This window comes from Eucalyptus grandis, chromosome 10 (assembly GCF_016545825.1).
Source record: "Eucalyptus grandis isolate ANBG69807.140 chromosome 10, ASM1654582v1, whole genome shotgun sequence".
Classification (NCBI taxonomy): domain Eukaryota; kingdom Viridiplantae; phylum Streptophyta; class Magnoliopsida; order Myrtales; family Myrtaceae; genus Eucalyptus; species Eucalyptus grandis.
The window spans coordinates 20,668,094-20,693,514 of NC_052621.1; the positions used below are offsets into that span (position 1 = coordinate 20,668,094).

A 25,421-nucleotide genomic window follows, 5' to 3' on the forward strand; every position below is an offset into this window, starting at 1 on the left:
TAAATATCTACAATTTCGTTGTCACATAATAATTGTGTGCGGTATAGTGATTCTACTGTTAAAATTTTTCTCTGTTCATTACATTCTGTTTCGCATGACTCTGTTCTATTATGAATTTAAGCGACAAAGTCAATTTCTCTTTCTCTATATCGTTGTATAGATATATTTATATATATTTTTAATTTTTACCCATAACGCATGCCGTGTGACTTGTATCTAATAGAGTCAATCTCACTTATCTTCTCATTCTCGAGAAATTACTTTTACTACCTATTACGTAAAAAGTTATTAGATAACATGAAATTAGCGTTTAAAATCCCCAAAATTTCCTATATTTTCAGAGGCCACCAACTGGCGAATGCTAGCTCTGATTAATAGTTCTACTTAGTTGACCCCTCAGATCGAAGAATCATACGTTTAGTACTAATACTAAGGTCCGGGAGTTGAGCCTTTCTATAGCGATCTTTCATGCGATTCTTCAATGGAAAGATTTAGCGACGGCAATACGAATACGATAAATGGAAAGACTCATTTGCAATCAAACTCCAATGGGCTGACTCTCTTTTGGGTATGGGCTCACCTAAAATAGTAAGCGCAGGGAAAGTCCATGTCCGACTCAAGAGCATTTGTTCCATGTCCAACTCGAGAGCATTTGTTCAAGCTGTGAAGCCACTTGCCCACTTCAATCAGCCACGTTTGGGTTTCCATCAAACTCAAAACATTACATTATTTTCTTAAAAATTACAAAAAAAATAAATAAAATTGAACACCATAAATTGTTACTTTTCAGATTTCTTAAGAATTTGAAGTAATTGATATCAAGCAAAAGTTGCGATTTGAAGTAATTTTTTTGAAAAAATAAAGTTAAGAAAAGTAAAAGCTCCACTAGACACCCGTAAAATTTTAATTTAGCTTGTTTGGGGGTTGTTGTTGTTGGAAGATATGCTCAAGAATCCATTTTTGATTATGATTGTGCACTAAATTAATTAGGGATTGGGTTGAGATTGAAATTGATTAGATTGAGATTAAGATTGATCTATAGAATATATCCTTACGATTTATTGTGTACATCTTGTACTAAATTTCAAAGCCTTGTACATTAGGGAGAATTGAAGAAATACACAATTTTTTTTCCCTAAACTATTTCCTCCAGTCACGTTCTCTCTGTCTTCCTTGTTGTTTCTTGCTTTGTGGGTTTATATTTAGTTAGTAACTCACTTAATGGGTCATTTTGCATTTCTACAAAAATTGTGAAAGTAATAAGAGAAACTGGTGCTACCTTGAATGGTAATTTTCAATTGTTCTTGAAATATATGGGGTAGTGCAAAAAATGTTCATAAATTTAACACCAAAACTTAAAAAAGAAAGCTCCAAAATAAGAAAAATGGATAATGATACAAATGGTCCATGTACTTTAGTATAATGTGTGGTTTCATCTCCAAACTTATGATATCTGAGCTCTTTTAATTTATTAAATATGATCCTCGAACTTTTTAATTCTCAAACTATATTTTGTCCTCGAACTTGAATAAATGTAGTTCGAGGACTCGATATTTAAGGACTAAATTAAATAAATTAAAAGTTCAAACATAATACTGTACATTGGATAAAGATTCAAAAATCATATTGAAAAAAGAAAGTGAAAGTTCATAAACAATATTACACGTTAAATTAAAATTAAGAAATCATTTGTTTCCACGTATCTAAAGTCAGCTTGAAAAAAAACCGAATCTAGGAAAAGCCGTCGTACTTTATTAGAATAAGAATAAAATATAGGAATTTTCCTTATCGACAGCAAAAATCAGGTAAGCAATACGTCTTCTTGGGCCGGCCAATGAGAATCAGGAATTTTAGGACATGTCGTGGAATCCGCAAGTAGCCGTTCTGAGACCGACGTAAAGTATCATTTTTTTAAATCTTTTTTTTTTGGGGGTCGGGCTTGGGACAAATTAAATTCAAAAAGGAGAAGAAAAATAAAAGGTTCCTTTTTGAAATCCTGAGCGTCAGTTGATTCGATTTGAATTAAAAAAAAACAATAAATGTAGTAAAACTCAAAAAAGCACCTGGTAACGGCTCTCTTCCCCGCTCGCACGTCAAAAATTTGAAATCCCATCTCTCTTTCTCTCTCTCTCTCTAAGCTCCTCTGCGTCATCTTCTTCCCCGATTCACGCGCCCACCATCCCCATCCATTTCCTCCACCAACTTTCTTCATCTTCTTCACCACCTGGTCAGCTCGTTTTCTCCACATTGCTCTCTCTCTCTCTCTCTCTCTCTCTGTGGACCAAGAGGCCTTCTTCAATGGGTAGCTGTTTCAGCAAGAAGGGATCTTCGTCGGTCGCCTCCGGCGGCTCTTCGGCCGCCAAGCCGCCTCCCGATTCGAACCCACCTTGCAAAATCGATGCCGCGAAGGCGGACCGCGAGCCCGACGGCAGGGCGTCGCCGGCGTGGAGCCACCGGCAGCAGAAGGAAGCCGGACAGGAGGGCTTCGTGAAAAAGGAGGTCTTCATCATCAAGCACCGGAAGAGCCACGACAGACGCGCCTCGCCTGAAGAGAAGCCGGCTCCCGACGGGGCGGCTCCGGTTGTGGATGCCGGGAAATCCGGTGAGGATGCGGGTGAGGCGGCCGTCGGTCCTCTGGCCGCTTCGGGTAATGGCGGCGAGAGCTTGCCCGTGAATGGGGCGAGCGTTGTTGGCGTGACTGCGGGCGTGAGGACGTCGAACTGCACCAAGGAAGAGGTCGATGCCATTCTCATCCAGTGCGGCCGGCTCAGCCGGAGCTCCTCGGGGAGGACCGGGGCTGCCTCCGGCGGCAGGGTCTATTCGGGATCCAAGAGGAGCTACGATTTCGATAACCAAAACGATGATGGTCCGGTCGCTCGGGCTGCCGATGCTGCGGGAAGCGAGCAACCCGAGATGAATGAGGATGAACTGGTGGAGAAACGGCAGCACCGGCAGCGCCACCGCCAATCGACGCCTTCCCGTTCCCACAGCCAGGGGAGTGGGGCGAGGAGGAGGACCCCGAGCAGGGAAAGAGACCAGCGATCCTCAAGCAGAGAAAGGAGGGTGAGCCGCTCGCCGGCTAGACGTTCCGATAATGCCTCTCTCTCGAATTCGAACGCGAGCTCCGCTGCCGGGGGCTCCGGCAACAACAATCGGCCCGGGAAGATGGTGTCGGTCCCCGCTTCTTTGGTGGACAAGAGCAACGGCGGTGGCGATCCACCGGAATCTCAAGCCACCGTCAAGAGGATATCTGTGAAGAGGAATGCAGGGGAACCGCACGCGGCGTCGAGAGGCGCCGCATCGCCTCGTTCCCAGTCGCCTGCTAGGCAAATGTCCGGTGGTGTCGGGAGGCAGCAGAACGGTGAGAACCAGCAGCCTTCCCTGAGTCGCAACTCGTCCAGGAAGGCGGAACATTCTCCCTACAGGAGAAACCCGCTCGGCGAGATCGATACCAATGCCCGTCAACAGCAACCTCAGCCGCCATCCAACAAGAGCGCGCATAAAGCCACGGAAGACGGCACGGTAAAGGAAGGCGAGGTACTCCTTGCTGACATTCGGTTTAGTTTCTTTGAGAAATTACTCCTGTTTCTTATCACGTTCCTTACTGAAATTGGCCGTTGCTACCTTATCGATCCCAGGCTCGAATGGCGAAACAGACCGTGGATGGTAACAATGGCCGATTCACGCACGGGACATGCGACAAGACCGGGGGTAAAGTGACAGAGGACAACAAGGCTCGAGGTTGCGATTCTGCAGAAAAGGAGCAACAAGCTGTCATGGAAGTGCTGAAGAGGCAAGCAACCATGTCCGGGTTCGAAACTCAGAAACCACAGGCATTGGCGCGAAGCCGGTCCTCGAGGCTGTCGGAGCTCGAGCTGAATCCTCAGATCGTGGCCGAACCCACGTCCTATACGACCTTGCTGCTCGAAGACATCCAGAATTTCCACCAAAAGCAGAACGCTACCACCCCTACTGTCCCGGCTTGCGTGACGAAGGCCTGCTCGATCTATGAAGCAGTCGCCGACCTCAACTCCAATAAGAGCTCCAATGTAGCCAGCGCCTTGTCCGAATTAAGAAAAGCTGCGTCGAATCAGTGTAGCCACAACGGCTACAGTTCCTCCTACTCAGGTAACGATCTCGTTAGGAAATCAGAGGGCAGGGACCCGTTTGTGGAATCGGAGCTGGTAGTCGACGATGATCTAATGGAGCCGACCATTCACAAGTACGTGACGATGAAGAGGGGTGGCATGCTGAAAGGGGATGATAAGGAGGAGATAGAATCCTCAGGGAGCAACAGCTTCGCCGGTTCCGGAACGCAGCAATGGGGGGGAGTGTCGTCTTCCTGGGAGCCCGGTTCGGCCGATTCATCCGATTGCTGGACTTCCAATTCCAAAGCTGCTACGGATGACTTCAGTCCGTTGGCCTTCCAGAGGATGGTTGTATCCGAATCGGGTCGCCAAGTGAGCGAGTCTAGAAGGGACTTGAACGTTAAGAGGCGGGACTTCGGCGTTCGACAAAATGGGATCGGGAGAAGCAGGACATAGTTCCTAGTCTTATGGCAGTTTATCTGTGACTCCGTGTTGGTCAAGCCTCAACAAGATGCGAAACGTATTAGTTTCTATTTCGAGGGTTTGGCCTACATTTCTCGGCAGTTGCGACTCGCAACATTCCAGTCTTTCATTAGGAAACATTGCAGCTTTTTTGCACTACAGATTGTGCATAAGTTACTCATTTATGTGATCTCTTTCAAGAGAATTTGCCATGTTGTTGATTTTTCTTATCAGTTACTGTGGATTGTGCATAAGTTACTCATTTATGTGCTTTCTTCCAAGAGAACTTGCCATGTCGTTGGTTTTTCTTATCAGTTACCGTGATGTAGAGTTTTCCAAGTTTGTAAGGATTTTGCCCCATCAAAATTGGTCCATGATCCACAATCCAGCCAAACCTTCATCACCACGACATGAGGAACACTTAAAAAGCAATTGTAGCCAGATAGAAATCCAAAACTGAAAACAGCATCTCCCGATGGCTAGGTCAAACTGTAAGAATAGTGCGCTCATTCGATATTCTTTGGTGGTTATATTTTGTTTTACTTATGCTGCTACCAGACATTGCAACGATTACAGCAGCAGCATGGGAAATGAGGAAGTATGTACTGGATCGTCATGAGCAATTTTCGTAATGCCTGTTTGGCCAAATTATTAGCACCCCTGTTCGATGAACGAGACGACCAATATGCAGTTGACGAACGTGAATCGTGAAATTCCCCATGTCCCTCTTAGTATCTACCCAGTGCCGTGGCATTATGCTATTTCCAGATGTTGTAGTACCAACAAGGGACGGTTCACTTTCAGACTAGACCATCAACTGTGTATTTTCCTTTGCCAATTCAATTGCTAAGGGAAAAGCATTTCCTTTCCAATTGCAGAGTACAGGAGCTCGAGTAACTGTCACTTAACCCTCCAAGCAAACTCATATGATCCTGGGAGATCACTACTGTTGATTCAAGCAGAGGCTTAATTGCTGCATCCGTGTGGATTTTAATAGTGCCATGAGGAGGTGGGAGCCACTTACTGATCAGTATAGGAGCTTGGTGGACTGGCACGGATGAGGCCTTCACTCATAGAAAGTTCCTCTAATGTGCAAGACACCATTATTTTGTGGTTTACGTATTCTTAAACATATAGAGAAACTTTACGCGAGTCAAGCATCTAGGGTTGTAATATACTGCATAGATAACAAAGTTCATATGCATATCATAGAAGTAGAAAATGGAGTACCATTGTGCTTACATTCTACAAAATCTATTGGTTTTAGTCGTGCGGCTTCCCATCAATACCTTCATCAAACATAGTAGTCACCTTGACGAGCTCATGCTTAAGGGACATTAATAAAACTAGAGAATCAAAAAAAGGAGATGATCGACCTGCTGCCATAGACAACTTGCTGGAGTAACCAATTGAATAATATGTATTCCAAAAACGCTAGCCCAAACAAAAGGTTATATATCTGCACAGCATTCTATTCTATCTTCCTATACATTGCATCGAGATGGGTGCTCCAACGACTCAAGCCATTTTCAGTCGAGAAAAGTGTAATTAATATACCCTCTTATTTACAACATATCTCACCTCCTACTGTTTCCACTACCTTTATGGATGCATGCATGATCTAGCAACAACGAGTTCAAACTTCAGAGGTAAAGCCAAGAGCAAAGCACCTGCTAGGCATTAACACGGGTTTCACATACTTCCCATGTCAGGCATGCCATGCTCAGCATAAGGATCATTCCAAGATGTTCTGGTTATTGATCATGTATATGGCAATCAAAGTAACAAAAGCACCGCCCAGTTGCAGAGGTGAGAAAGTTTCATGGAGAAATATGTACCTGCAGGTACGGTTTACGATTATGGCATAAAAACAAGGCATGCAAAAATAGATTGCAGATAATAAAAGACCTAGGTAGGATGGACTGTACCCGAAAATTGAAGCAAACATTGGAGTAAGAAATGTGAGGGAGCTCAGCTTGTCAAACTTCCTGCATGCAATAGTAAAACAGAATAAACTAAAGTCGGGCGGAGATAAGAATACTTATCACACTTTCATCATGCATGACAAGGAATATAATCGATGAGCTGAGGATAAAATACAGGACTCAAAATATTCAGGATACTAAAAACAACCTTTTGTTGCATTGTAGTAAAATACACCATAGCTGATGGCACTTCCGCAAATTGAGGTATAAAGTAGTGCTGATATATCAGTCACGGAAAGCTCCGACAAACCACCGGTAAAGATAGGATCATGATTGAGAATCGAGATTATTGCAAGAGGAAGACCACCAATAACCATATGCTACAGGAAAAAAAAATCAAATTGAAGACATCAGTTAATTTCTAATTGTTCAACTCTTTTTACTGAGAGGGCCGATCTTGACAAGAGGAAGACTGCTGTAATGGTAAGCTATATGAAATAACCAAAAGCAGAAGTCAAGAGTTAATCATGTGCCATAAAGTTTTATCATGAAATCTTGCAACTAAAATGTGATATATTTGTGCTAAGCTTCACAAATACCTGAATGCCAAAAGACCCATTTTTTAACGGATGAAATGGAACGTAAGTACAGATAATTAATAATCTCTTCAACTAAGCAATGCAAAATTTATGCTCTTTTGCATAAGGCAATATAATATTAAGCCCATATGATAGATCAATTATGAAGGTATCATGCAGTCTCCCCAATGATTAGAGAACCAGCAATTAGCTTCAAGCTGATACACCAAAAAGTTATCATATTGACCAGTAAAGAGATAAAATCACTACAGCTAAACACTGGAAAAAATTAAGAAATCAAACACACACAAGTAGCAAAATAGACTAACAACCGGCATCAAGCTAAATAAGAAAAGCAAATTTAAGCACTTCAATATATCCCAGGTTAGGTTGAACCTACCCATCCAGTAGCCATAACTGGATCAGAATACTTGGAGACCCAACGGACCATAACAGTTCCAATGGCCATGCTCTGAGCTGCAAGAAGCATCCACCACTCACCACTTCCCCACAGTGAAAAATTATTGTCGTCGATAGCAACTGCCGGTACCTACAGCTTAAAACTCACCATCAAATAGTGCAAGAGCCATGTGAATTAGAGATTGCTTATCAGTATGGATTCGCATATAACTCTAATATGATCATAAAAAGAAAAAGCCGATATGCCAGTTCCACCTAAGGTAGATCACTTGCATTTGACCAAAGGAAAATGGTATGGAGCTTCTGAAATGCTACCGAAATAGATCAGATATAGTAGCATGCTCATTTTAATTTGTGTAATCCAGGCTACATACAGCAATGAATGGCTCAGGAACTCCAGTATTGTAGTGGTGGTACCCTCGCTATATTATGGTTGGGCCTTCATTGTCAAGTGTAAATTGTGACCTTATGTACCCTTACCTTAAGTTCAGCATACCTAAAAGGTTTGGTGATGGCAACAATAACAAAGGCCTGTTTCCAGTATATATGTTTCAGTCCTATCAAGTATCATATCTCTCAATAGACAACAGACTAAGAAACTATATCCTCTTAATGTTTCCTGTTGACATCTTCTTAAGCCTCCTCCTCCTCCAAAAGATCTACCTTCTGAGATTACATAAATAACATTTTCTTGCCGCTGCATTATGGTTATTTAAAGTCTCTCCACATGTCTGAACCACCTAATCCAGAGCTTCCTATTGAAATTTTCCAATGGTTTAGATATCTGTCTACCTATCTCAGATACACTCACATAGTTTACATGTTACGCTTGACTGGCCAACATGTCATTCCATAGACCGTTGCCATGTTATTACAGCCTAAACAGTTTTCCCTAAAGCCTGAGCAGCATTTTCAGATTGTACATAGTGCTTGCAACATTTCACCCTGTAGATCCATCCCACTTGCATATAGTAACCAATCTCCACGCAATCCACTTCTATTCTTGGAAGATTTAGCACTTTAATCTCAGTTATACTTGATTACTCTTTCTCAACATTAGTCTTATAAGTCATAAAGATATAATTCAATATTTGATGCAATTCATTGTTTGCTCAAAAAAAAAATTATAGATACCAAAGTACTCTTTCTCCTCTAGTGCATTCCCGACACAATTATCTAACCCAATGATCTCAACCTCAATGCCTCAACTACCTCAACTAAACATTTCACTTTGATGGTGGATCCCTTGTGGATCCCTTTTTAAAAGACTTCAACATGCCTTTTCAAACAAGCAATTTAGCTGGTGATAAAAAGCCAGACACTTTGAGAGAGAGGGAGAGAGATTGTTGGAAAAACCTATTAGGCAGTGCGAACAAGTAAAACTCATAGATGCTTGCATCAAGCTATAGGCCCAATAAGTCATATGCTACCTTTTGAAAGAATCTTTATAAGAGATAAAGGTGAGGACCATGCAGCTTCTACCAAGAATCAGCCAACTAACATTCAGCATGGCAGTGGAAATTACTGGATTGTTTTAGGTTAGAGGTTAAAAACAACCATGGGGAGTTGAGAGCAAGTTCTGTCAGCAGTCAGAATCTTTGAAAATAATGAACAAGGATCTAAGACTTGAATCTAACAATATGTAGCTGGGAAATTTACTGCACCATCATCAAAATGCATAAAAAATGTGATCAAAGTGGCAATTTTTTCACATATGCTTTGGCTTAAAGTGTAAGGGGAATTCAACGTTTAATAAAGTACACAGCAAGTTGCAATGAAAATGATAAGGAGAACAGGTGCCAGATGTTCTGGATATGGAGGGCAAGGCGGAGCGAGATTCCATCTGATGCAATTATAACCATGAAACCACATCCTACAAGCGACCATCATATGCATATCTCATGCAGACATGTCACAAAAACATCGAATGGTGGTTCAATGACAAGATAAAGAATGTTGCATTGTATCTCCTAAGCACAACATAGCCCATTTAGTTTCTAATCTATTAGGATCAAGCCAATGCATATTCACTTAACACCAGCATAATCACAATAAAACTGGTGATACAAGGATTACCTCAAGAAGAAGAAGTCCCACAACACCAAGTAACAGTCCTGCGCCTCCAATTAACCCAATGGATTCACCGAAGAACAGGGCTGCAAGTATAGCCACTGTTAATGGCTGAGAGTCAATTATCACCTGTAACAAGTTCAGCTCCAGTAAGCCAAGCAGAATAGCTCGTTTCCTATCAGCTGCCAAATCTATTGAACAGACAGGGAACAAATATCAAAACATCTGATTCCATGTCAAGGATACAATGTGTAAAGACTAATCCAACTGATAGCTGCAGCTATACTAAGAGACCGGTTTACCTTTGTATTACATATACTCATTCATCCATTAGTGTCGTGGAAACGAAAAAAGGCAAGATTTTTCAGATAACAGAACAAGATTCAGCGTAAGTGACATCAGTCTTCTGACATGAGCCATTTCCTTATGGGCACATTTCCAAAGCAATATGCAAGAATTTCCGTTACTCAGTAGCCATATTTAACATCAAAGAACCTTATAATTCACCTATAAGGTTGAAACTTTTTTGCCCTTTTCTTCTCATGGAGGCATTTAAACTGATATAGAGAATACAGTGAGTTCAACATACGCTTCCGAGACCCGCCGACGTCCTCTGCAACCCTTCGGCGAGAAATCCCTGCCCCAAAAAACCCATCAGCAGGGTAAAATAATTATCAATCAAACATGTCAATCTCACTTTCTTGACAAGAAAGAAAAGCTAAAAATGGCACACATATACACATTAGAGAGAGAGAGAGAGAGAGAGAGAGAGAGAGGCGTAACCTGAAAACAAGAGGCGTCCACAAGGGCGAACAGGGTGATGGAGAGCCAAGCGTTGAGGCCGGAGGGCGGCTTGCGGCCGCGGGAGGCCGCGAAGGCGACGAGGAGGAGCCCCGCGGGGATGAGGCGGAAGGAGGACACGAAGAAAGGGCCGGCCTTGGGGAGGACCTCCTTCATGGCCACCATGGCCGTGCCCCAGAAGAAGAAGGGCGACACCAGCACGGCCCACTCCCACAGCGACTCCTCCGCCGACGTCGTCGCCGTCGCAGCAGACTCTTTCTCGTCCGCATCATCCACGGCGGCGGCCGCACCGTCCAAGGACGGTTCTCGTTTGAACTCCACCTTCTCGCTGGTGCAGCAGATTCGGGAGCCGGGTTTTGTTTCTCTTCCTCGTGATCATGGGGAGAGAAGGAGGAGGGGTTGCTGCATTCTGGGTCGATGATCTTCGGAAGGGATGTTCACGGGGCATGCGCGCGGGAAGTGAGGAGAATGAGCTTCGAAGTGAGAGGGACTCCATTGCAGCTGGATGATGCCAGCAGCTGAGAGTCCAAACCATCTCTCCCTCTCTCTCTCTATCTCTTTCTAGCCAAAGACAGGAAGATACTCAGAGGGCCATGGCAAGAAGATACTCAGAAAGCAGAGAGCCATACAGAGAGAGAGAGAGACGGGGACAGCCATGGCCGCCGGGCTTGGTGGGGCGAGGACAGCCACAAATTCATTTTTGAGAAGACTAAGAAAAGGACAAAAGAAAAAACATGATCAAAGCCAATTTTTAATGGAATTATTATTATTATCTTTTTATTATAGCCATGTTAGGATAACTGTGTTAAAGTATAAAATGGGCAAGACAATTAAAGTTTCTAGCTTAGTCTCAAAGAAAGAGGAAGAGAAATGAGAGTTTTTAGTGAAATAAAAGTATACGTATTCATAATAGATTGAAACACTATGAGACAGTGTTTGGGTGAACAATTGGTTATCATGCGAGAAAAATGTGAATTGATTATTAATATTTCGTACTATGATTTTATAAATTAAAAATGGAGGAAATTGATATTTGAATGTTAAATTGTTTTGAATTTTTTAGAGGATTTTTCTAATCTTTTTTTGAGTGTGATAACAAATTTAAGTACACCCCAACATAGAAGCATAGAATATGTACATGACCCGCTTAAAATTAATCAGAATTCGAAAAATGATAGGAAATATTTGTAGCACCTAATGACCAATGAATATGGAAATTATTATGAACGACCATCACTAAGGTTTTATTGGGTTCAGTGTAGAATGAGAGTCGTCAATAACAATCCAACTACAAAAATAATCATGTTTTGAAAAGAAGTTTAATTATGAAAATCGATCACTTGCTTATTAGATTCCTTTAAAATGTGGAATTAGAAAACTTAGCAAAATCTACCATAACATTCCAATGGCACTTTCCACCATAAAAAAAAAAAAGTTTCATAAAAAAATCCGACATAACATTTCCATATGTCTACCATGTAATTGGAGCCACCGATGTCGTCACGACCTCTCCCACCTCCGTCTCCACTGCTGTCGTCGCGGCCTTTGCCACCTCCACCATCGCTGTCGTCTTCCTTTTCATACAGCAAGCCGGAGATAGGTCGGGCTCTTGGCGGCATTAAGCGAGTTGTGAGCAAGGGCGGGTGGCATCGGTAGCTGTACGCGGTGGTCTTCTGCATCATCAGGAGACTTGGGAGGAGGGCAGGAAAAGAGGAAAACAATTACAAAAAAGAAGAAGCCATATTCAAATAATTGAACAAGAATACTACTATTCCTAGAATTATGATCACTTCGACTGAAAATCTACTTTCGGATTGCTAATCAAATACGAAGAACTTATATAGAATGGGAAGCGTTTTAGGTGATTGACGGTATTTTTTGGGAAAAAAAAAAAGAAAAAAATTCGTCTGAAGTCGTGGAGCGTAGAATGCAATCTAACTCTCATTTGTTATATCAAATGTTAAATTTTGGGTTTTCTTTGATGTCATTCGGTGTTTATAAGGGGCTAATTTCTATTTTTGCAGAAGGGGATCCGAAAGTAGGTCGCTTTGGGATGGCTTTAAGGATTTTTTTTTTTTTTTTTTTTTTTTTTTGAGTACCGGCTTTAAGGATTTCACTTGGGAAATTTTGGGCACTCAAATGAAGATTTCTCAGGGACGAGACTCTCGAGCTAGGTTATCCCCATGCCCCCACCTTTCACAGAAAACTGCAGTCATGCGTTTAGAATATGTCTGGATTTGTTACTACTTTTATATTGGACTTGATCTAGATTAATTAAAATAAACAGACAAGCCCTTACTTTCTAAATAAATTTCACGTGCGGTTGTCCCAACATTGGTATATCTTGCTATAAGATCTCTAAACTTTTGTTGTTGGGTTAATATGGAAGTGCATGACAAGTGTCTATTTCTGTTCCAGAAATAATTTTTTTTATTCCAGACTTGTTTTTGGAATAGAAATTCATTTGATAAACTTATTTCGTTTTTCTATTTCTAGAATAGATTTCTATTCCAGAAATAGATTTGGAATAGAAATCAGAAGTATAAATTTTCTACTTTTCTATTTCTGGAACATAAATGAGAAATAAAAATTTCTCTCATCATTTGTCAACCAGTCCTTCATCCATTGCCACCGATCATCGTCTGTTGGTCGCCAGCTGCCAGCTGGCCCCTGTCGCCGGTCGTCGCCGTTGTCCATCACCGCTATTCGCTACCGTCCGAAATGAAGAAATTTTGTGTCGTTATCAAACGAATTTTTATTTTTATAGTAGAAATTTTGTGTCGTTATCAAACGAATTTTTATTTTTATAGTAGAAATTTTGTGTCGTTATCAAACGGTTATTTTTGCTTAGAAACTTTTCTAAAAATAGAAATAAAAAATATATTTCTGTTCCAAAAACTATTTCTGAAATAGAATGGTTGTCACGCGTGCCTTATACATTTGTCCTTAAACTTTCAAAAAAATATCATATATTACCCCATAAAATTTTCATCATGTTATAGCCGCTAAGCTTTCGTTATATCTTTGTATTATCATGTGCAATATATGCGACTTTTAAAGGTAAAAATGTATTTTCATTTAATTTTTTTATGGAAATGTCTCTTTTGCCCTGATTTCTATAAAGAAAATGGAACCATAGAGAAACCAAACTTTTAATATCGATATATATATATATATATATATCAACATATAGAAACTGTTAAACTCGATGGATAAATTAATGGAACTAATATGTCATTTTAATAAAAAGAAATGCGATTAATTAAAACGGAAAAGGGGCCCATAACAAAAAGGTCTAATTAATGCAAAATAAATTTTATTGAAAAAAAAATTATATAAGAAGATCACATTGGATTTCAGTTAACCATATGCTTTATAAGTTTTTCTTGTCGAAACATATCCTTTTTCTATGAAATTTTAATATTTTTATTAATCAATCACTTTCTATATCAATTAACCCTCTTAAGTATACATAATGAGTAACCAATTTTCGTCATTTCACCTTTGCTGTTGAGACCTTTTCCAATTTCTATTAAATTTTTGTTTACTCTTTCTTTGAAATATGTCATTTAGATCTATTAAAGTGGCTATGTTTGTCAAATTTCAGTAAGTTCCTATTGCTTAATATTGTTGTTGATACTTATTTTTTCTATCAATAGTACTTCAGTTAATTTATCTTTTGCCCATTTTCTGTACTACTCATTTTTATACAGAAATTAAGGGTAAAAGAGAAATTCCTCTTAAAAAACGAGATGATGATAAACTTTTATACCTTAAAAGTCATGTGCAATGCACATGCCGACAGAAAAAATAACGTGAAGTCAATGGCTATAGCGTAACGAAACTTCACGAGGGGTGTTATGTAACTATTGAAACTTCACGAGCGAGGGGTTACCGCTCAAAGTGCAGAGGGTCTCATGTAGATTTCCCCTTCATTTTAATAACTTAGAGCACTAAATTTCTTTCTTTGGTAAATGCAGTTTGACCAGGATCCGATCAAGCATAGATAGACGGTAGACCTACAACGCTCGGGGAGGAATTCTTCTATCGGGGTAAGTTTTAGAGTATGACCAGCTTGGTAGGCCCGTCATTTTAAATAGCTGGATTCGGGTCTCCAGATCACGGAAGTTATGGCGGAGTAGACTTTATTTAGGACGCTGCTCGGCGTCGCGGATTAGATTCCTTCAAAATTTGGAACTGGATGACTTAGCAAAATCTAACGTAAGATTCCAATTCCACTTTTCCATCGTAAAAAAAGTAACCCAAAAAACCAAGGCAACATCTCCTAAGCTCCACCTCCTGTTTCCTCTCGCCGCCGCTGCCGCCACGACGTAATTGCTGCCACCGTCGTTCTCTCTCTCTCTCACCGCGACTTGTTTGGGGCCGTGCAAGGCGGGTGACTTTTGTCGGAGCAAATGGAGGAAGGTTGCAACCTCTGTCAACTCACTGCAACGGAGGTTGCTCACCGTGCACAAACCCCCAATGTAGTGTTCTCTTGAGTTTGACGATCTCCACAGTTGCAGTCACAACTTCCATCATAGCTGGTCAACAACCTCGATCATTTACGACTGTAGCATTATCATCATATCCTATCATCATACATCTCATAAAAGATAGTGTAGTAAAGCATCAATACCGATTCATTCATAACTATATGAATCTCTTCACAAAATAGAAGAATCGTATTTGAGAATTTCATCTCATACAGGGGGTGAGGGAGAGAGTTAAGGCTCTTGGCGGATGAAGCCACGACAATATTGGCAGATGGAGGTGCGACGTGGGGCTCGTGACGGCAACAAGGGAGTCGTGACCAAGGGCGGGCGGCGATGGACGGTCTACGCGGTGGTCTTCTGCATCAATGGACGCTCGGGGAGGGAAGGAAAAGAGAAGACAGGGCAAACAAAAAAACACATCCAAATAATTGTACAAAAATGCTACTATTCCTAGAACTACGATCACTTGGAATGAAAATCTACTTTCAGATTGGTAATCAAATATGAAGAGCTTAAATAAAATAGTTACTTTTATATGCTAAGAAAGGGAAAATTGTCCAAAAAGTCCTAAACCTATTGCAGTTTTGCCAATTCGTTATATGAACCTTTTTAACTTTGCCAATTGAGTCATAAACCTTTTTACTTCTTGCCAATTAAGTTCATCTGGCCAATTTTGGCCGGAAAATGCTGTGTGGATGCCGGCGGTGCCACATAGGACTGCCCCGGCCGACATGGACAATTTTTAATAATATTTAAATTTTTAAAATTTTTTGAATTTTTTATTTTATGTTTTTTTCCTTTTATTTTATTTTTTTCTTTTTAGCCTTTTCGGTGGCCGGCCACTAGCCATACCGGTCGGGCGGCCTCGCTCGCCACGGGCGAGGCCCGGCCGAGGGAGGCGCCCCGGCCCCGGCGAGGGCCGCCTGGCCCTGGGTGAGGGTCGCCTCGCTAGCTCGGCGAGGCTCGCCCTCCCAGAGAGCTCGACCTCGCTCGGGGCTCGCTTGCCCGGGCGAGGCCCGGTTTGCCCGGCGTCGCTCGGGTGAGGCGAGGCCCTCGCTAGGGGTGGGGGTGAGCGTTGGCCTCGCCGACACCGGGCGAGGGGAGCCCCCCTCGCGGGCGGGGCTAGACCTCGCTAAGGCTCGGCCGGGAGGGCCGACCTCGCCGGATTTGGTCCAGGCGAGGTCGATCGCCTCGGTGAGGGCTCCGCACCGGATCGCGAGGCCGCCCCACGGGCTAGGCGGCCTCGCTCGGTGTCGCCGTCACCGACCGGGCCTCGCCTGTGGCGGGCGAGGCCACCCGACCGGCTATGGTGGCCGGCCGTCGCTTGTGGCTATCGGTGGCCAAAAAGCCACCGGAAAAAGAGAGAAAGAAAAAGAAAAAAAAATTCAATTTTTTTTAAAATTAAAATATTATTAAAAAAAAATTGTCCACGTTAGCATTTTTCGGCTAAAATTGGCCGGATGGACTTAATTGGCAAGAAGTGAAAATGTTTAGGACTTAATTGGCGAAATTAAAAGGTTTATGACTGAATTAGCAAAACTGCAATAGGTTTAGGACTTTTGGACAATTCTCCCTACTAAGAAGCATTTTAAGTTATTGAAGGTACTTTTGGAGAAAATAAAAATAAATTCGTCCAAAGTCCTGGAGCATAAAATGCAATTAACTCTCGTTTGTTACATCATGTGTTAAATTTTGTAATTGAATTGATATCGGTGATGTAAATAGAATTTTTTGAATGACAATTTTAAAGTTTGAAATGCACAAGAGAAATGAAGAGTTAACCATAAAAGAATGACTCATTGGTGCAAAGAAGAACCCTCTATTGCATTTAAAAAAAGAGATGAAAAGTCACGTGCATTGCACACTCTAATAGAAAAAAAGAAACGAAAAGTCAATGGCTATAACGAGAGTTCATAGGGTATTATGTAATTGTTGAAAGTTCGACGAGGAGCGCGAACCGCTCCAAAGTGCAGCGGGTTTCGTGTGGATTCCCCCTTCATTTTAATTACTTAGAGCACTGAATTTCTTTCTTTGGTAAGGGCAGTTTGAACAGGATCCAATCAAGCATAGATAGACCTGCAAAGCTCGGGCAGGAATTCTTTGTTCGGGGTAACTTTTTATTAGAATATGACCAGCTTGGTAGCTTCGTCATTTTTAAAATGGGTGGGTTCGGGTCTCCAGATCATGGAAGTTATGGCGGAGTAGACTTAATTTAGGAAGCTGCGAAGTGGGTCGTGCATGGCAGCGAAGTCGGTGGTCGCTTCTGGGGTTAATGCGCGCGTTCGGAACATGCGAGCACATGAAGCGAAACACGAAGTGCGCCGATGATTCTTCTGCTTCAAGATGCTGATCTCACTTTGGAATTCCGATGCAGACACCAGCAGAGCAAAGAGAATCTTAGTACAGTTCTTTTATGAGGTTTTGACTTTGCGAAGCCGGCTTTCCAGGAGCTTTAGATTAGATTTAGATCCAGTCCTCATTATAAATATTGGATGCAGAGACTCGGGTTTCTTGCCATCACCTCAAGAAAGAACACAGTCGATCTGCAGAAATTAATTTGTTTCCGAGGTTTTGTAGTCTTTCTGAGAGTGTTTGTGCGACACACGCATCATGGCCACTCTCGGTTTCTACTGTGTCGTAATCTTCTCCTTGTTGTTTGTCAAGGGTGGCCAGGCTGACCTCTACGGATCTACTCCGCCACCGCCGCCGGACTCGGTTTCTGGCAAGGACTTTCCTCAGTCGGTGCTCTGCAACGACCCGCAGAGTAAATGCTTCGGGGCTCAGATCTCCTGCCCCAGCCAGTGCCCCAGCTTCAAGCCATCCAACTCCCAGGACAAAGCTTGCTTTGTGGACTGTAATTCCAGGAACTGTGAAGCTCTATGCAAGAGTATGTAGCGCGTTTCCTTACTTTTCTGATAGGATGGTATTGTTCAAGGAGTACTAATTGTTTCCGTTTTGAATCGCAGGGCGAAGGCCGAACTGCAATGGGATCGGAGCAGCATGCTATGACCCCAGGTTCGTCGGGGGCGATGGCGTCATGTTCTACTTCCACGGCAAGACAAACGAGCAATTCAGCTTGGTGTCCGACGTCGATTTCCACATAAATGCCCGGTTCATCGGCCGCCGACCCCAGGGGAGGACGCGCGACAACACATGGATCCAAGCCCTAGGCCTGATGTTTGGTCCCCACACCCTCACGCTGGCCGCCAACAAGGTCGCCCGATGGGACAACGAAGTGGACCAACTCGTCCTAACCTACGATGGCAAGCCGCTGCTCCTCCCTCCGGGCCAGCTTTCCGCTTGGACCGCCCCGGACGGCAGGCTCTTTGTCGAAAGGACAGCGAAGTTCAACAGCGTCACGGTGCTGCTGCATGGCTCCGTCGAGATCTCAGTCAACGCTGTCCCTGTGACGAAGGAGGACGACCGCATCCACAAGTACCAGATACCGGACGACGATTGCTTCGCCCACTTGGAAGCACAGTTCAAGTTCCTTCGCCTCTCTGACCAAGTGGAGGGTGTCTTGGGCCAGACGTACCGCCCAGGCTACCGGAGCCCCGTGAAGAGAGGTGTGTCGATGCCGATCATGGGCGGAGAAGATAAGTACAAGACATCGTCGCTCATCTCTGCAGATTGCAAGTACTGCATTTTCTCCATGCCCGATTCCCAGACCGCCACGATCAAGTCGATAGTGTTGGACCCTTCTATGGCGATGATTGATTGCACTAGCAAGATCAGTCCAGGACATGGACTTGTCTGTCGTCGCTAGATATGTTTTTTACACTATATTTGGTACGATGGAATGGAATGAGTGTGAAATAGAATAAAGGAAGGAGATATTCTTGTGTTTGATTGTTATGAATGGGGGGGATATAAAAGTATTGGTGATTCCCTTTTCTTGGATTTGGAGGACTTTGGAATGGAAAGGAAAGGAATAGTCTTGGCTTGTGTCTAAAATGTCCTCAAAATATAAAATGTTTGAGGAAAAATCAAAAGCTGCCTTGGAAATAATTGCATGCAATCATTTTTTATAGGTAAAATGCCATGCAACATGTCTGAGATTTTACTTTGTGACAAAAAACTACCTCTAGTTTCAAAGTTACAAGTATCATCCTCCAACCCTATTCCATCTCTCTCTCGGGCCAGTCTTGCTGGAACCTGGGTCCCCATGGATCGGGTCCTTACAAGGAATTTCTCTATATCGTGCACGGATACATTCCGCCATTCCGGCAGATGGCCAAAAAATCTTGATCTAAGTAATAGAACAGGCGACGAACATAACAAATTTGGCCATCTAACGTAAAAATCTAACGATTCTAATCGAAACCAATGAATAGCAGAGTCTTCGGAATCAAGGGAACCATCAGGATATGCCTTATCTCTTTCTTCGCCCCCCGGTACTGCATTTCTCTGTGAGACTTCCTCTAGAGGTGGAAGGCATTCTTGGGCTTCTTTATTCCAAATATGCGAGCTCACTCCATCTTAAACCATATGCCTTACCAGGTCTCACGAGTTCTCATACTTGTCAATCATCCCGTGTTTTCATCATCAATTCCTTGGGGAGAGAGAGATAACAAATTGTAAGTTGCTCGAATGGGAGCCCTGAATTTGACTATCCAGGTTCGGAATGTTCCTCCGGCCATGACTGCCGCAGATTTGGCGACATATTTCTCGTTCTGTGGGACTGTGGATAAGATCCAGCTCCAGAGGCAAGGAAGAAACTTCACATTATAGACTACTTTTTCAAGTTTTTGCTTAGAATAGATCTTATACCCTTTAGGATGATGCCAATGGTTCGATTAATTAGTTATGATGACGGCACAGGAACAAAGACAAGCCCCAATCGGCACAGGTGACGTTCAGGCAGCCATTCGCGTTCCGGACTGCTCTTCTTCTCGATGTAAGGGAGTAAATGAGTTAAGGGTTTGATTCAGCTTACATGCTGTCATGCATTAGAGGTCTGTTTTTCTGTGTTGCTTATTTAAATGAATGAGATGGCATTGAACTTCTCTATCGTTTAAAATCTCTCTGGCTTTACAGCTGCTGAGACTGCACAGTACTGGTGAATCACCTGTTTCATTTGATGTTTTCTTCAGCTTCGTTCGGAGTCTGTTGGTGTTCTTTGTCTCTGATTATGATGAGAGGTTGCCTTATTTGATGGTAGTGAATCTCAAGCAATTTGATTAGATGAATGCTTCCAAGCGACGGATTATTATAGCTCTGGAATGTTTTACCATGCTAAATTATATACTCCTTAATTGCTCTAAAGCAGCCTTTCTTATCTGTAGAATGCTACCGTTGATGAGCAACCAATTCGAGTGTCGCCGTGGGAAGGTGACATCAAGGTCTCTCTCTCTCTGTCTCTGTCTCGCCCGCTCTCTCGTGTGGCATCATGTACATCTTCCGCATACAAGCATTTCTAAGCTTTATCCGTTCCTGTCAGCGCTCTCTTCAATGATTTTAATCAGTATTTCGTTTCTGGTTAATCCTTGTTTGAACCCACAAATTGACGTTCATAAAGATCGCCCTCAGCTTTTTCCATGAATCTGGATCAAGGCTACGGATCAGTCAATCTTTCTTGTCTTGACTGTCTCGTCAATAATTCACAGTTGAATCTCTTGTTGCCTGGCTTTACAAACTACAATAGATCAATCTAGTCGACTTGAAGAACATCTAGGAAAATGTAAGGTTAATAATTAGGCTCAGAAATACCCGAGAACTCTCATTGAATCGGACCGCAATGTTCCTCCAGGTGGAGGCAATTAATACTACGTTGCATTCGAGATGAATTCCTGCAATGGTTTTTCGAACTGGTGACTCACTTTGCATATTGATCACTTTTCAGTTGCACTTCCCGAATCGTCCTTAAAATTCCATTGCTTTGCAGGATGATCAGGAAGAAACTTGGCATGATCCGGCTGCCCTTCATCCCGATGAAGCCGTGACGCCAGGAGGCACCACCAACATATGGGACAGGACTAGGGACATGTTGGAGGAGAAGTACAATCTGTCCGAGAGAGGCCAAGAGCTGGTCGACCAGGCATGCTCGGCGATTCACACCGCGGAAAATGCAGCAGAAAGCTTCCTATCTTTGCTGGAGGACCATCCCTACGTCGCCACCGGTCTGATGTTCGTATCTGGGGCGCTTTATGAGGCTGCAAAGTACGCAGCTCAAGTGGCGGCTACGACAAAGAGATTGATCTCCTCTATAACTCCAGGACTCAAAGATTTACAGGCATGACATAATACTAGAATATAATCCTTCAGTAAATTGCTGAAACATCTGATAAATGATGAATGTAAACTTCTCTGATTCGACATAAAATTTAAGATCGAGTATTGATTTAGAAAGTGTCTAGTTTCTAGCGGATCATGGTTACACTGCATTCGAACTGAACTAGATTTATTCGCCCAGCATAACTTGCTATGGCGATACTTTTCTTATCCAATGTGTGGCCTCCTCTACTTTTGCCCTCCTCTGATGTTCTATAAGATTAGATAAGACGAGAGTTATATTTGATTCGAGCTTTTTACCGCGGCGATCACTTTACACCATTATCTGATTGAATATAAACCTTAGTTCGTGCACAAATCACACATTTATTGCAAAATCCTTTAACAACCTAACTCAATTCACATGGATTAAGCTTTCGAAAGAAGTGTTCGAACAATTATATAATGGCATAAGAATCTTGGGATGAGAGTGAATTTATGAAACGTACGCAACAGGAATGGCCAAACCCAGCAATGGAGAGATTGAGACATCCAATGGAATCCAGGTGGATCTGATTAAGACACAGCTAATGACTGGGCAATGTTCAAATTTAATTTCTCATTTTCTTTTTCTTTTTTTCTTCAGTTACTTCCTTTTCAGAAAAGGACGCGCCATAGAAAGGAAAAAACTTGACTTTTTAAAATGTAATTAAAACTCCATCCGAGGTGCAATAATACCAAATAATAAAAGGAATATGTTTTTGTCTGTTATTTTTTCCCCGTTTTAAGTACAGTTCCGATCACGCGCTCGCGCTCTCTGTGTCTCCCTCTCTCTTCTCGGACTCGGTCTGTCCACGGTCTCACCCTGTAAGTCTCTCTCTCTCTCTCTCTCTCTATCCAGTCTTGCAATCGTTCTCGCTTTTCAATTCCGAAGCTTGATGTCGTCTTCGTGAACCGAGCGACTCGAGTTTGTGAGCAGATTTGTCGAGTGTTTACTGTGTTGGGTGGAGTGTGGTTCGCCTCGAGAGCTGGGAATGGCGACGGGAATTTCATGGGTTGTTCGTCTTTTGGCGGAGGAAACCGACCCGAGAGTTGCGTCGGTGAAATTGGGTTCTGCCCAAAACATGGGTAGGATTAGTCCGATTGGAGCTGGTGTCTGAACCTTCCGTCTCTTCGGATCTCAGTCAACGGTTGAATCTTGCTTCAATTTCTATATCTCTCTTCTCTCTCTCTCTCTCTCTCTCTGTGAACAAACGATAAAGCTTGAAAATTGGATAGAGGTCAAATGTTCTGGACTCGGGTTATTTTCTGAACGCAATCTCCGAGGCTCCGCTGTTGATTTTTCTCGGTTTGAATTCCGAAATGGCCCTTAGTCCTCTCTCTTCTCTGTTTCAACGGCTGTATAATTGAAGTGTTACTGATATGCAATGTAGTCGGTTTTGGAAGGACCAATTATCGAAAACTTAGTGCAAGCTTGCGCTCTGATCTTCAATTGTTATAATCACGTGTCACGGGCTGGCAGTTCCTTGACCACAGAACAACCTGTGAGGCGTCTTGTGAGCGGAATTCATCAGTCCAATCTATGGGCCTGTGACACATGCAGCTAAGATAATTCAACCTTATTTGAGGGTTTGATTTGTTTAACAGACCAAGAAAATGAATTTGTCACAGGATTTCATTACACATTCACAGGATTTCATTACACATTCACACTCCAGTGATTCGAGCATGCCCCTTAAAATGCCTGTTCTTTAAGATCCAAGAAATTGAGATGCTTCAAAATTGTATCTTTGTGATGTGGCACATATCTTTTTTCTGCTCGCTGCATTTTCCATTGTCAACTATTGATTTGTTTTCTTTGTGCCTTGTTATTGACGTTGAAGTCCGACAAATCGTGAATTTGCTACCCTCACACCTGGTGTGGAAATTGTATCCCTCAAAGTGTTTTGTTTCCAGCAACCAATTTTGGAAGTGTATAACTTGCGTTTTAGGTCTGTTTGATGTCACTGTAGATGAGATCTATGAAAAAAAGTGTCACTGTAGTTATGTCACAGTTTAAGCACAACTTGACTGTTAGTTCTGTGGAATCATGCAGCAAATTTTTTTTTTTTTTCGGTTTTTGAAAAGTTTGGGCGGATTGGACTTAAATTTTTTTGTCATTTCTATTAGGAAACTGCCCTCTAACTTGCAAAGTCTTGCAGGGTTTGAGTCTCAACTTGTTAAGGCAAAAGCCAGATAGAGCTGAAGAAAATGGAAGCCACGCAGAGTCCTCACCCTTATATCCCCAGAGATCTAGAACTCCCTGGTTATGTGCCAGTTTTACTTTCCCAATCAACTATCCTTGGTGTCTACGGCACTGCTTCGGTGCTTGTTATTGCCTTCATTTGGTTTGTATCTGGTATGCTTATTCCTCTTCTAGATAAGTATTCTACCTGAATGTTGCTTGAGCTCACAATATTGATGCACCTACAATAAGGTGAAGTTAAGAAATAGGAAGAAGAGAAATTAGGATTTGCTTCACTGAGATCCTTCTTCCTCTGTGCTTCATGAGAAACCACAATGCCTAGTCTATGTATTTGTCTGAAGCCCGTGTTCCTCATTAATTGAACTGTTTGGTTAGCAGTTCATTGTTTACTCTCTTGAAGAAATTTGGTCACTGAAGCAGCCTGTTCTATTTTCTTATTCCCCTCAAATTCTGTTTATTTCTTCTTATGACAATTAAAACTGACATATTTATCAGAAATGTGCTGCCCTGCAGATAAACTAAATTAGCTGGTCTCAAGGCCTTGCATGTCTGTGTGCTAGACACAGAGTGAATCTCGTTGTAAATTTGTGTCTGTGCTAGACAGAGTTTTGCATTTGCATTACTGGCAGTTCAAGTTTACCATTGCATAGGTGCACAATGTCTCTTCTAGTTCGCCCCTCTTCCTCATTTGTTTGTGAAAAGCTGAAAACATTTCATCATTTGATATTTCCATTTGTTGCAGGGTCACCCAAAAGACCAACTATCGATAGAATTCTCATGTGCTGGTGGGCATTCACAGGCCTTACTCACATGATTCTTGAGGGTTATTTTGTTTTCTCACCAGAATTTTTCAAGGATAAATCTGCCTTTTACCTGTCTGAAGTTTGTAAGTGATTCTCTGCCACTCTCGTTTTCTTTTTATTTTAGCATTTTTGTTTCCTTTGTTGGTTGGCTTGTCAAGCTTTTGGTGGAAAGCAGCTGAAAATATACAATGGACAGGGAAAGAATATAGCAAAGGTGACTCGAGATACGTAGGAAGGGATTCAGTGGTTGTCTCTGTTGAAGGACTAACTGCTGTTTTAGAGGGTCCAGCATGCCTCCTTGCAGTGTGAGAATTTTTCACTTGATTGAAAATTGATTCTGCGATATTCAACCATGCTAGAGTAGTTGTGGTTCCCATACGTTGCCTAAAATCTCTGTATACCGATGCCTTGCAGTTATGCCATTGCAAAAGCAAAGTCGTACAGCTACATTCTCCAGTTCGCGATATCCCTGGGTCAGCTCTATGGAACTGCTGTGTATTTCATAACAGCTTTGCTGGAAGGTGATAACTTCGCTGCTAGCCTGTTGTATTACTATGCCTACTATGTTGTCATGAACTCCTTCTGGATCGTGATACCCATGGCCATATCCATTAGATGCTGGAAGAAAACATGCGCGGCGTTCAATAACCAGGGCCAGAAAAAAGTAAAAAGCCGCTGAGGCATATATTACTGCGTGTTACAAGATTAATGTAACATTTATCTGTGGATTTTGTCCTGCTTGATTGCTTATTCAAACATTGCCATTGACTGATCAATAGCAATCACCGGCATTTTTTGCGTTTCTCAACTTTTGGAAGGCAGCGTTAGCTGAATCTTTGAGCTAAAGCTTTTCCAAGTGACCATTGGGTTATTTGATTGATGACTTTGAATATGCATTTTGATGTGGAATAGTTCGATTTGTTTGAAGCTTTTGTCTCCCGTTATTTCCTTTTGCTAAGATGATGGAACTCATGAATAGAAAAGAGACGATGGAGTCAAGCTAGATATGGTAGTACAATGAGAACTACCTCTAACCTTCCTAAACAAGGAAGATTTGGGTTCTCTTTGATTTCAAGCTGTTCTGGGCAGGCTGTTCTATCATCTATGTCCTTCAAATTATTCCGACCACCACTTTCGGTGTTATCCTAGTCGGGAGAAGCCATTTCCCTCTAGATCAAACTTGAGAATAAGAGGCTAAGAGCCAGATCTAGCGATGCATGGCTCCGTCGGCAATCTGGATAGTGTTATTTTTAGAAGGTTGATGGGGTCTGGCCGGCAAAACTGGTTCTGACCGCTCTATCCCAGAAGGATGAAAAATAATGAATA

General features: G+C 42.3%; 5 protein-coding genes across 7 annotated transcripts; 4 read left to right on the top strand and 1 right to left on the bottom strand.

Moving 5' to 3' along the window:
* The first annotated feature begins 2,116 nt into the window (after nt 1-2,116).
* LOC104422212 (uncharacterized protein At1g65710) lies at nt 2,117-4,836 on the top strand. Of its 2 annotated transcripts, none has more exons than XM_010034464.3 (2): nt 2,117-3,522; nt 3,639-4,836. In XM_010034464.3, exons 1-2 carry the CDS (start codon nt 2,299-2,301, stop codon nt 4,542-4,544), a joined length of 2,130 nt encoding a protein of 709 aa, XP_010032766.2. In that variant the 5' UTR covers nt 2,117-2,298; the 3' UTR covers nt 4,545-4,836. The 2 variants fall into 2 exon arrangements, with proteins under 2 accessions (XP_010032766.2, XP_010032764.2); XM_010034462.3 differs by having other exon boundaries at nt 2,119-3,537.
* Nucleotides 4,837-5,734: 898 nt separating this feature from the next.
* LOC104422213 (WAT1-related protein At3g02690, chloroplastic) lies at nt 5,735-12,023 on the bottom strand. The gene is given in 8 exon segments (XM_039302886.1): nt 5,735-6,388; nt 6,479-6,538; nt 6,674-6,855; nt 7,454-7,603; nt 9,550-9,672; nt 10,133-10,180; nt 10,327-10,719; nt 11,820-12,023. Coding segments are annotated over 8 exon segments (1,263 nt in total). The 3' UTR covers nt 5,735-6,285.
* Nucleotides 12,024-17,364: 5,341 nt separating this feature from the next.
* On the top strand, nt 17,365-18,847 carry LOC104422214. Its single transcript, XM_010034466.3, has 2 exons — nt 17,365-17,724; nt 17,804-18,847. The coding sequence occupies exons 1-2, from the start codon at nt 17,448-17,450 to the stop codon at nt 18,601-18,603; spliced, it is 1,077 nt and encodes a 358-aa protein (XP_010032768.2). The 5' UTR covers nt 17,365-17,447; the 3' UTR covers nt 18,604-18,847.
* Nucleotides 18,848-19,350: 503 nt separating this feature from the next.
* On the top strand, nt 19,351-21,248 carry LOC104422215. The gene is made up of 4 exons (XM_010034467.3): nt 19,351-19,543; nt 19,659-19,734; nt 20,123-20,179; nt 20,722-21,248. The coding sequence occupies exons 1-4, from the start codon at nt 19,428-19,430 to the stop codon at nt 21,073-21,075; spliced, it is 603 nt and encodes a 200-aa protein (XP_010032769.2). The 5' UTR covers nt 19,351-19,427; the 3' UTR covers nt 21,076-21,248.
* Nucleotides 21,249-21,801: 553 nt separating this feature from the next.
* Nucleotides 21,802-25,022, top strand: LOC104422216 (probable 3-beta-hydroxysteroid-Delta(8),Delta(7)-isomerase). 2 transcript variants are annotated; one of them, XM_010034468.3, is made up of 5 exons: nt 21,802-21,914; nt 23,249-23,445; nt 24,035-24,178; nt 24,292-24,400; nt 24,510-25,022. In XM_010034468.3, exons 2-5 carry the CDS (start codon nt 23,298-23,300, stop codon nt 24,772-24,774), a joined length of 666 nt encoding a protein of 221 aa, XP_010032770.2. In that variant the 5' UTR covers nt 21,802-21,914; nt 23,249-23,297; the 3' UTR covers nt 24,775-25,022. The 2 variants fall into 2 exon arrangements, with proteins under 2 accessions (XP_010032770.2, XP_010032771.2); XM_010034469.3 differs by lacking the exon at nt 21,802-21,914 and adding an exon at nt 21,967-22,237.
* The last annotated feature ends 399 nt before the right edge of the window (nt 25,023-25,421 follow it).

What these genes read in the sequence shown, in the direction of transcription:
- LOC104422216 (XM_010034468.3), top strand. Translation starts at nt 23,298, where the DNA reads ATGGAAGCCACGCAGAGTCCTCACCCTTATATCCCCAGAGATCTAGAA. An exon ending in CTTCATTTGGTTTGTATCTG is followed by an intron (nt 23,446 to 24,034) that starts GTATGCTTATTC and finishes CATTTGTTGCAG; the next exon opens with GGTCACCCAAAAGACCAACT. An exon ending in CCAGCATGCCTCCTTGCAGT is followed by an intron (nt 24,401 to 24,509) that starts GTGAGAATTTTT and finishes GATGCCTTGCAG; the next exon opens with TTATGCCATTGCAAAAGCAA.
- LOC104422212 (XM_010034462.3), top strand. Translation starts at nt 2,299, where the DNA reads ATGGGTAGCTGTTTCAGCAAGAAGGGATCTTCGTCGGTCGCCTCCGGC. An exon ending in GCACGGTAAAGGAAGGCGAG is followed by an intron (nt 3,538 to 3,638) that starts GTACTCCTTGCT and finishes TATCGATCCCAG; the next exon opens with GCTCGAATGGCGAAACAGAC.
- LOC104422215 (XM_010034467.3), top strand. Translation starts at nt 19,428, where the DNA reads ATGGGAGCCCTGAATTTGACTATCCAGGTTCGGAATGTTCCTCCGGCC. An exon ending in GATAAGATCCAGCTCCAGAG is followed by an intron (nt 19,544 to 19,658) that starts GCAAGGAAGAAA and finishes ATGACGGCACAG; the next exon opens with GAACAAAGACAAGCCCCAAT. An exon ending in CGTGGGAAGGTGACATCAAG is followed by an intron (nt 20,180 to 20,721) that starts GTCTCTCTCTCT and finishes ATTGCTTTGCAG; the next exon opens with GATGATCAGGAAGAAACTTG.
- LOC104422214 (XM_010034466.3), top strand. Translation starts at nt 17,448, where the DNA reads ATGGCCACTCTCGGTTTCTACTGTGTCGTAATCTTCTCCTTGTTGTTT. An exon ending in CTGTGAAGCTCTATGCAAGA is followed by an intron (nt 17,725 to 17,803) that starts GTATGTAGCGCG and finishes TTTGAATCGCAG; the next exon opens with GGCGAAGGCCGAACTGCAAT.